The sequence below is a fragment of the Peromyscus leucopus genome, chromosome 7 (assembly GCF_004664715.2).
Source record: "Peromyscus leucopus breed LL Stock chromosome 7, UCI_PerLeu_2.1, whole genome shotgun sequence".
In the NCBI taxonomy this organism is placed as follows: domain Eukaryota; kingdom Metazoa; phylum Chordata; class Mammalia; order Rodentia; family Cricetidae; genus Peromyscus; species Peromyscus leucopus.
In genome coordinates, this window is record NC_051069.1 from 16,402,457 (window position 1) to 16,412,395 (window position 9,939).

At 57.7% G+C, this 9,939-nt stretch overlaps 1 protein-coding gene across 4 annotated transcripts in view; it reads left to right on the forward strand.

Annotated features, from left to right (window-relative positions):
- Window positions 1-8,765, forward strand: part of Lingo1 (leucine rich repeat and Ig domain containing 1) — a 35,136-nt gene extending 26,371 nt beyond the window's left edge. For all 4 annotated transcript variants that reach the window (XM_028865043.2, XM_028865044.2, XM_028865042.2 and 1 more), the window contains exon 2: window positions 5,930-8,765. In XM_028865043.2, the coding sequence (XP_028720876.1) occupies window positions 5,942-7,786 (1,845 nt within the window). In that variant the 5' untranslated portion in view covers window positions 5,930-5,941 and the 3' untranslated portion in view covers window positions 7,787-8,765. The remainder of the gene's footprint in view (window positions 1-5,929) is intronic.
- The last annotated feature ends 1,174 nt before the right edge of the window (window positions 8,766-9,939 follow it).

Here is a 9,939-nt window from a genome sequence, read left to right on the forward strand (position 1 = left end):
GAGTCAGGACAGCCGGAATGGAGTGTCTTGGAGGAGCCCAGGGACTGGGCCAGGATTTGGGGCAGGAGAAAAAAGCCAATGGGAGTCCTGCATGCTTTCAGCCTGACCTGGCCACAAGCCACCTCCTCCTTCCCACCCTTGCCGTCCTCCTCTCTTCTCAACTTCCAGAATCCCTTCTTGAGCCTCGACTCAAGAAGGACAGGGTTGAGTCCTGTCTAATGTTTCAGGGGCTGTCCCTGCAGTCCTGTGACTAGTTGAGGTGGGAGAGGCTAGGGGTGCAGAGGTGAACGAAATCCAGCTCTGCATTTTAATCTGGGAGCCCTAGAGAAGGCAGACACAAGCAGCAATGCTCCAGAAAAGCCCCGCTCGAGGGGAGGAGCACCCATGCCCCAGGTGGTGAGGGCTGGGCAGACCTGGGTGGGGGGAGGAAGCAGCAGGTACCTGTGGGGTGTATCTAGAAGGGCACCACACCACTCAGCCACTTGGTCCTAGCTGCCTGTGAACAGGAACGTGTAACTGGTGCTACCATGCAGCAACATGGACCCAGCAACTCTGAGGCTGAAGACAAAGAGAGGCCCCCAGCAAGGCAGCCACTGGGAGCAGGGCTGAGAAGCCCAGACTGCCGGGCACCTGTTCTTTGGTGACCTGAGTCCTCTCTGTCTGCCCACCCGAAGACGGTTAGCTGATCAACTCCACAGGAAGGGCGGTGGCGAGGACGAGGTAGCTTAACAGGCCTAGTCTTCCAGCTAAATGCCGCCGCCGTTCACCGTGAGGTAGGAGCCAGCCAGCGGGACTAGCATGCAGGCTCTGGTCCCATCGACTTCTGATTTTTTTTTTTTTTTTGAGGGGTTTCACCATGTCACCCAGGCTGGCCTGGAACCCACAGAGATACCCACCTGCCCCTGCCTCTGGAGTGCTGGGATTAAAGGCACCAAGCCTGGGCCTCTCCCTGACTTTCGTCACTTCCCTGTCCCCATGCCTCTCTCACCCACCTCCTGCCTCTCTTTCTGCCTCCTTACCCCGTGAAACCCCACGTGCCTCTCTTCTGTCCTCCTGCCCTCTCTTGCTCTCGCACAGGGTCCTTTATGGACATCGAGGCTGGGCCTGAGCACTGTGGGGATTCCCTAGCCAGCCTGTTCTGCGGCAGACCCAGCTGTGGGAACAGTGAGCTTCAAGGCCGCGTGACCTCAGGTCACCAGCCTTGTTCCCAGAGAGGAAGCATCCAGGCCACCTACCAGCCGAAGAATCTCAAAGCTTTGTTGCTCGGAGGGCCCAGGCCCAGCCTCATGGAGCAGAGACTGTGCAAAAGTCATTCTTGGGGGGAGCAGGGGCGACACAGGGGACTGCCATCCCTGGGGAATGCTAAGTGGGAACACACGAAATACCGACACAGAGAGCCCAGCATGACTAAGCCTTCCACCCAAGCTGCGGCTCACCCCAGATGAGGGGAGATCTGAGTTCAGACAAGAGCATGGGGTCACAGGAAGCCAAGTGGACAACCACTGAACACATGGCAGGTATCCCATCTACTGCAAGGGCTAAACACCTGGACAGGGCTCTCTGAGGACTAGCGGCTTCCCTCTTCCCCAGGACACACTATAACACACACACTACACACACACACACACACACACACACACACACACACACACACACACACACCAGGCAGCCGGCTCTCCCAAGACCCACCAGAGGGACAGAGTCCCGCTGCCTCCTGGCTTTGTGGTCTCGTGCTGGCACAAGGGAGTTCCCTCCCTAGACCTCGGTTTCTCAACTGTAAAATGAGTGAGAAGTGCCTCTTGAGAACCCTGTCTCCAGGGTCTCTGAGACAGTGTGTAAGGCTCTACCCATGCAGCCTACAGCGGTGTGTTGGTCTCTCCCTTTTCTGGACAGGCCTCTAACTGGCTTGTGGGCCTGGCTCAGAGCTGCACTCAGGTGCCACCAGACGATGCTGCGTATGGGACAACATGACCCCAGCCCATGCATGCGCAATCCCACACCCTTTCCTGCGCCATCAGTTGCCCTCCCCACCAGAGTCCTAGTGTGACTCTCCAGTGGGGAGAGCTGAGCAGCCCAGGGACACCCACACCTGGATCCTCCCAGCCCTGGTGAAACTTCAGCTCAGGTCTTCAGCCCCTTCTCTGTCCCCGGCCAGAGAAGTCCAGTGTTTCGGGTGTCTGTCCCTGGGAGACTCTGAAACCAGTGTCTGTTCAGTGAGGGACACAGGCCAGGAAGAGCAGGCATGGCCCAGGGGACCCCCACAGGCTGGTGCGGAGAACTGCAAATGGCCAGCATCAGGTAGCACCGTCTGAGCCAGGCCATGTCTGCCCTGGGACGTGAGGGAAGGTGTGGGTGGTGGCTGGCAACCCACCCATCCCTGCTGCAGACAGCTCAGAGCCGCATCTTGATCTCCACTGGTGCCTCAGCTGCCTCCCCAGCCCTGCTTCGGGGAGGGCTCGGGCCACTGCAGGGTCTGGGCATCGTGCCCTGGGCACTGCCATCCTCTGTCTGCCACCTGCCTGTCTTTGATGCTTTTTTTCTTTGTATTTAGTGGTCCAATTTTGAGTTCTTGCCCTCATGAGAAGCCCTTCGCGGGGGGCGAGAATCCGAATAAAAACACTGATTAAAAAGCATAAAGCACCCTGGAAAGTACAGGAGCAGCCCTAGACCGCCAGAGCCCTGGTGATGAGTTACGTTGCCCACTTAGCAGCCCGGGTGACCCTCTCAGACACGACCTCCCAACATGTTAAACTGACAAAGGACCCCATGGGGTGTGAGTCTAGGGGCCTGTACCCAACATGCTCTGCTGTCTATTATGCTGGTATGGGCGGGCATCCTAGCCTCCCAAGGCCTCCGTTTCCCTATCTTTCAGGACAGGCAGCCACCTATAAAAGGCAGGGAACGATGGGCTGGGGAGGGAGCTCAGTCTGTAAGAAACCATGAGGGCCTGAGTTCAGATCTCCAGCACTCACGTAAATGTACAGTGATATTCACCTACAAGCCCAGTGCTGGGAAGGTAGAGGCAAGGATCCCTGGAGCTTGTAGGTCAACCAGTTTGCTGAACTGGTGAGCTCCAGACTCAGTGAGAGGTGTTGTGTCAAAAAAATTATGGTGAAAAGTGATAGAGGAAGCCATCTTATGTTGACCTCTGGCCTCCAAACGCATGTGCACATGTATGCACATATATGAACATTTCTTCTCTCTCTCTCTCTCTCTCTCTCTCTCTCTCTCTCTCTCTCTCTCATACACACACACACACACACACACACACACACACTCACACAGAAGGAGTAGAACAAGGCAATTCAGAGGATGTGTGCAGGGGAGCTCTCCTGACCTCATGGTGCGTGGCCATCGCTCTGTGGCAGACTGCCTGCCTTGGGGGTAGTAGCTCTCTCTACAGGGCAAGGCTGCCCAGCTTTCCCACCAACCGTTTTAAATGCACCAGGGTTCACTGTTCAGTGGGCCTGCACCAAGGTCAGCTCCGGCAGAGGGGTCCCCACTACCTATAACAGCTCCCTCTCGATCACATGCTGCCTCCCACGGAACGTTCACCGGCCCGTGTTCTTGAGCACCTCACTATGGCGGATGAGATGGACAGGGCTGGGACAGTGGCGGTGTGACCCAGAGTTGACGGACATCACGTGGTGGCTGGAGAGCACGTTTCCCTCTTTGTTTGGCTGCCAGGATGCTCCTCCCCTCTATTCTTTATGCAGGGCGTTGTGGCATTGTCCCCAACTGCCTCCCACCCTTCCGTCTTGTCATCCATCCTCTTGCGCCTTCACTTTCCCCTCAGTTGGTCCAAGTGTCATTTGGAAGGAGGTGAGCCACACAGCCACTGCTGGGAAGAATCGAGTGCGTCTGTGCTGTAGACAAGTGATGACGTCCGAATGACTCGGGGAGGACTCCCTGGGGGAGGTGGTCTTTGGGATAGGAGGCCGGGAAGGCAGCTGGGACAGTTCTCCAAAAGGAGACGGCTTCGAGGCAGGGTGTGCAGGAAAAGTGGAGACGCCTGTGTGGCTCTGTGGGGTGGGGGAAGGGGCAGGGGGATGCTGTACACACAGGTGCAAGAAGGGTTTGTCAGCGTCTCGGGGTCCTCAATCCCTCCCTTCTCTCTTCTTCAGCCCCCTCTGGCGGCTCCCAGGCTAGCCCAAGCCTGAGATGGGCGCTAAAAGTGCTGTTCCCCTCTGGAAGTCCCTGGCCTCACACCCACAGCAGCCCCAGCTGCTGGCCCAATTACTTATTGATCGCCTGTCAGGATGTTTGCGTTTCTGGTGGGTCACTGGAGTGTGTGTGACTGTGGGAAATGGTCCTGTGGGGGCAGGGCAGGGCGATGCTCAGATAGAAGAATCTGGAAGAGAGAACGAGGGGGCGTTGTGGGGAGGGTGACAGAACCCTTGGGGATAACAGAACTGTGCGGATTCCGTAACACGTCAGTGACACCATGAGTTCTCTCTGGTTAATCAGTCACTTAGTCGATCAACAACCAGGAAATACCTGTCAGTTCTTGAAGGCCAGTAGAGCATTTGAAAGGGCGTGGAGCCAGAGCCTCTGGTCCAAATTGGTCCCTGCTGCTGGTTGAGTGGCAGTCACAGCCTCTCAGAGCCTCAGTGGCCTTACTAGTTGACATGGATGACAAACGTGGATGACATCTATGACAAATTGTGGCTTGGAGGCAGAGGCTGTGTCAAGGGGTGGGGAAGAGCCCAAACTGGGCACAGACGGGACTCCCAAGCCTGGCTTCCCAGTCTGGCAGTAAGTTCACAGGGCCATGGGTACAGGGCCGGATTGCAGTAGTCTGGCCCACTGGGGCCAGAGGCCAGGGTGCCGAGCACGGCGGAAGACTGCTGTGGACCACGGCATCCCTGAAGGCCTCTTGGCTCCTCCCCGCCCCATCTCCAGGCCAGTTCCCACAGAGAGAGTTGGAGGCGAGGCGGGCAGCACCAGGAACCGGAGAGCTATGCAGGGCTCACTCCACCTGCCACCCCGGCAGGCTCCGACCCCGTCTGTCACCTCCCACCAAGTTCAGCATGTCTTAGGACCCAGCTTTAACCAGTCCTGTGTGCTCAGTGCTCCAGTGTGGGCGGGCACCTGTGAGACTGCCTATCCTCGTCTTAGAGGTCAGACCAGTAACTGGAGGAGCCTGGCGGTGGGAACCCAGAGAGGCACGTGGATAGGACTTCTGAAGGGGGAATCCTTCATCTTGGGAATCAGTTAAGACTTCTCCGGCGTAGCTGGGTCTTCAAAACAGAGTTTCTGCAGTCTAGAGATGTGACATTCTAGGAGGAATTGCCATGGTAGGCCAGGATGCAGGAAGCCCTCATGTCCTGGGTTGAATAGCTGATCTGATCAAGGTGCTTGCAGAAGAGGTAGTCCAGGGCTCACGGGACCCACAGGACCCCAAGTGAGATCTTCAGGTGCTAAGACTTCCTGGCTGGGTTCTGGCTTCTGGATGGTGCCCAATCCTAGAGTAAATTTGGTACCTTCTGCGGGTACCCAGGGTTTGTAGGCCACCCAGGACTCGGTGGCAGAGTTGAGTGGAACATATCATGGTGTCTGCCAGGGTAGAATGCCCAGCAGCCTCAGGAGTCCTTGCCCTGTGGGCTGGGTCCAGTTGCGTTCTCCTTCCCCTGCGGGACTATTCCCAGAAACCTGGCCTTGAGCCCTTTGAGCCTCTGTGAATCTGGGTGGCTCACCCAGCCTGGCTTGATCGCTGCTGCTGAGGCTCTGGGTGAGTTGAGACTCAGGACATGCTTAGAGTAAACTGTCTGTGAAACCCTAAAGGAGATGGCCCTGCCCCTCCTCTGCAGCCTTTCCATCGGGGATGGGCACGAGGTGGGGGTCCGGGCACGAGGTGGGGGTCCAGCCACGCACGCAAGCACGGCCTGCTTACTGCCGCCTCTCTCCTGTGCTTGCTTTCCCGCTGCAGGTGAGCGAGAGGATGCTGGTGGGGGGCGTGAGAAGCATGCCCAGCCCCCTCCTGGCCTGCTGGCAGCCCATTCTCCTGCTGGTCCTGGGCTCCGCCCTGTCAGGCTCTGCCACAGGCTGCCCGCCCCGCTGCGAGTGCTCCGCGCAGGACCGAGCAGTCCTCTGCCACCGGAAGCGCTTAGTGGTGGTGCCCGAGGGCATCCCCACGGAGACTCGCCTGCTGGACCTGGGCAAAAACCGCATCAAGACGCTCAACCAGGACGAGTTCGCCAGCTTCCCACACCTGGAGGAGCTGGAGCTCAATGAGAACATCGTGAGCGCCGTGGAGCCCGGCGCCTTCAACAACCTCTTCAACCTGCGGACGCTGGGGCTGCGCAGCAACCGCCTGAAGCTCATCCCGCTGGGCGTCTTCACCGGCCTCAGCAACCTGACCAAGCTGGACATCAGTGAGAACAAGATTGTCATCCTGCTGGACTACATGTTCCAAGACCTGTACAACCTCAAGTCCCTGGAGGTCGGTGACAACGACCTCGTCTACATCTCCCACCGAGCCTTCAGCGGCCTCAACAGCCTGGAGCAGCTGACCCTGGAGAAATGCAATCTGACCTCCATCCCCACCGAGGCACTTTCCCACCTGCATGGCCTCATCGTCCTGCGGCTCCGACATCTCAACATCAATGCCATCAGGGACTACTCCTTCAAGAGGCTCTACCGACTCAAGGTCTTGGAGATCTCCCACTGGCCCTACCTGGATACCATGACCCCCAACTGCCTCTACGGCCTCAACCTGACCTCCCTGTCCATCACGCACTGCAACCTGACCGCCGTGCCCTACCTGGCCGTTCGCCATCTGGTCTATCTCCGCTTCCTCAATCTTTCCTACAACCCCATCGGCACCATCGAAGGCTCCATGCTGCATGAGCTGCTGCGGTTGCAGGAGATCCAGCTGGTGGGCGGGCAGCTGGCCGTGGTGGAGCCCTATGCCTTCCGTGGGCTCAACTACCTACGCGTGCTCAACGTCTCTGGCAACCAGCTGACCACCCTGGAGGAGTCGGCCTTCCACTCGGTGGGCAACCTGGAGACACTCATCCTGGACTCCAATCCCCTGGCTTGTGACTGCCGGCTGCTGTGGGTATTCCGGCGCCGCTGGCGGCTGAACTTCAACAGGCAGCAACCCACCTGCGCCACCCCCGAGTTCGTCCAGGGCAAGGAATTCAAGGACTTCCCGGATGTACTCCTACCCAACTACTTCACCTGCCGCAGGGCCCACATCCGGGACCGCAAGGCCCAGCAGGTGTTTGTTGACGAGGGCCACACGGTGCAGTTTGTGTGCCGAGCCGATGGCGACCCTCCACCGGCCATCCTTTGGCTCTCACCCCGCAAGCACTTGGTCTCAGCCAAGAGCAATGGGCGGCTCACAGTCTTCCCTGACGGCACGCTGGAGGTGCGCTACGCCCAGGTACAGGACAACGGCACGTACCTGTGCATCGCCGCCAACGCTGGCGGCAACGACTCCATGCCCGCCCACCTGCACGTGCGCAGCTACTCGCCCGACTGGCCCCATCAGCCCAACAAGACGTTCGCCTTCATCTCCAACCAGCCAGGCGAGGGAGAGGCCAACAGCACCCGCGCCACCGTGCCTTTCCCCTTCGACATCAAGACGCTCATCATCGCCACCACCATGGGCTTCATCTCCTTCCTAGGCGTTGTCCTCTTCTGCCTGGTGCTGCTGTTTCTCTGGAGCCGGGGCAAAGGCAACACGAAGCACAACATCGAAATCGAGTACGTGCCCCGGAAGTCGGACGCAGGCATCAGCTCGGCTGATGCACCCCGCAAGTTCAACATGAAGATGATATGAGGAAGGGGCGGGGTTGGGGCCCAGGAACCCCCCCAGGGGAACACCGGGCAGGGAAGGAGCCAGGCTGCTGTCCACTCACTCCCAGGCCTTCCCCCCTCCTCCCTGCCCTCCTCACCCACTCTCCCCCTCCCTCCGCGAGCCCCTGCGGCCTCGCCAGCCCTCACCCGCCGGCCCTTCTTCTACCAGGACTTCAGAAGGCCAGGCCTGAGGACCCCACCTGCACAGGGGCCAGAGTTGACAGACGAATCCAAAGCCGATGAACCGACACACGGCAGAGTCAATAATTCAATTAAAAAAAAAAAAAGTTACAAACTTCCTCTGTAACTTGGGTTTCAATAATTATGGATTTTTATGAAAACTTGAAATAATAAAAAGAAAAAAAAACTATTTCCTATAGCTAGTCGGAATGCAAACTTTTGACGTCCTGATGGCCCGGGGCCTTCTTCCAACTCAGTTTCTTGTTTTCTCTTTCTCCTCCTCCTCTTCCTCCTTTCTCTTCTCTTCCCCTGTGGGGAGGGATCACTCAGGAAAACAGGGAAGGAGATTCCAGCCCCACCCTCTGGCCCACTCTGCTAGGCACCATTTGGAGCCATGGGTGGCAGCCCAGCTCCAGGGCCCAGCTCTAGCTTTTTGCAGGAAGTAGGGGAGGGGACAGGACTGCCCGGTGTGGGTAGGGCTTGTCTGCTGGCTGCCCAGGGGAGGTGGGGGCCAGGCTGGGGTCCTCCTCGGGGGACCAGCACAGTCAGTGGAAAGAGTCAGGAGCCAGAGGCAGGCCCGAGTCTTCTCCTCTGGTCCCAGCTCTGCTGCTCACTGTTGTGTGACTCAAGCAGGTCACTGGCCCTCTCTGGGCCTCAGTCTCCACATCTGTACAAATGGGAACATTATCCCTGCCCTGCCTACCTCACAGGGCTGTTGTGAGGAACTGATGAGATGATGTATGTGAAACACTTTGTAATCTGTAAAGCGCTGTGCACATGTGTGGGTGACTGCTCTCATTATGGTCATTATTCTCTCACTGTGGGATGGGATCCCCATGGGGTCAGGGCTGGGGAAGGGGGGGCAGCTCCTTGGGCTCCCATAGGCTCCTCCTAGGACACTGGCTGGGCTGGAGAGTCAGGGTTCTAGCTCCAGAGCGCATGGTAGATTCTTCTACCTCTGGCCGGGAGACCCCTAGACAGAAGCCAGCTTTGGCCTGGACATGTACCGAAATTGGGAGTGCCATCTCTCTCCAAGTCTTTTTTTTTGGTTTTTCGAGACAGGGTTTCTCTTGTGTAGCTTTGCGCCTTTCCTGGAACTCACTTGGTAGCCCAGGCTGGCCTCGAACTCACAGAGATCCGCCTGCCTCTGCCTCCCGAGTGCTGGGATTAAAGGCATGCACCACCACCGCCCGGCTCTCCAAGTCTTATATCCACAACTATTTACTGACTGTCTGCTACTTCCTGTGTAGAGCCCTCAGGGTAGGAGGCCATTCTGGGGCAGTCTGGAGACAGCCTGTCACCTAGCCCTATCAAACCTTCCGCTAGGCCATGCTCTGGGCCTGTCCTGGGCTTGGCAGGGGTCTCTTGGATTTGGGTCTGGGACCCAGCTGCCCATGAGCTGACCAGGAGAGCCAGACAATAACCTCCACCTAGACCATACTGTTCAAATCAAATCAACTCGGCCATGGAGAAAGTTGCCCTGAGCAACAGAGTGGCAAGTTGGTGGTTGTCTGGCACTTTCCTAGAAAGAATCCTTGGGCCCTGACTGAAAAACTAACCACAGCTTGGTCAGCAGACCTAGCATGCACTATGCCTCGTGTCTACAGGCAGGGAGGGCACAGGCCAGGGACACCGGCCTTTCCACTCCAAGTTGGTGCTTCCTCCTATGGACAGCTTCTGTTCAGTCCTGTGTGGGTCCAGGGTTTCCTGCCTCCCGTGCATCCTTTGGCTAAGGGAAAGCTATAGCAATGCAGAGACCAAGGGGCACAGACCCAGCTGAGCAAGGCCAGAGAACAATAGGGAAGTTTCTCCTCAGTATCAAGAAACTGCCAGAATGCAGCTCATTCAGTGGACTCCCACCTCCAAACCAAGGCCTGGGAGGGAGCAGTATGTTTGGTGAGAGAGCCTGAAATGAGCACTCAGTCCTTTACTCATTCATTCACTCATTCATTCATT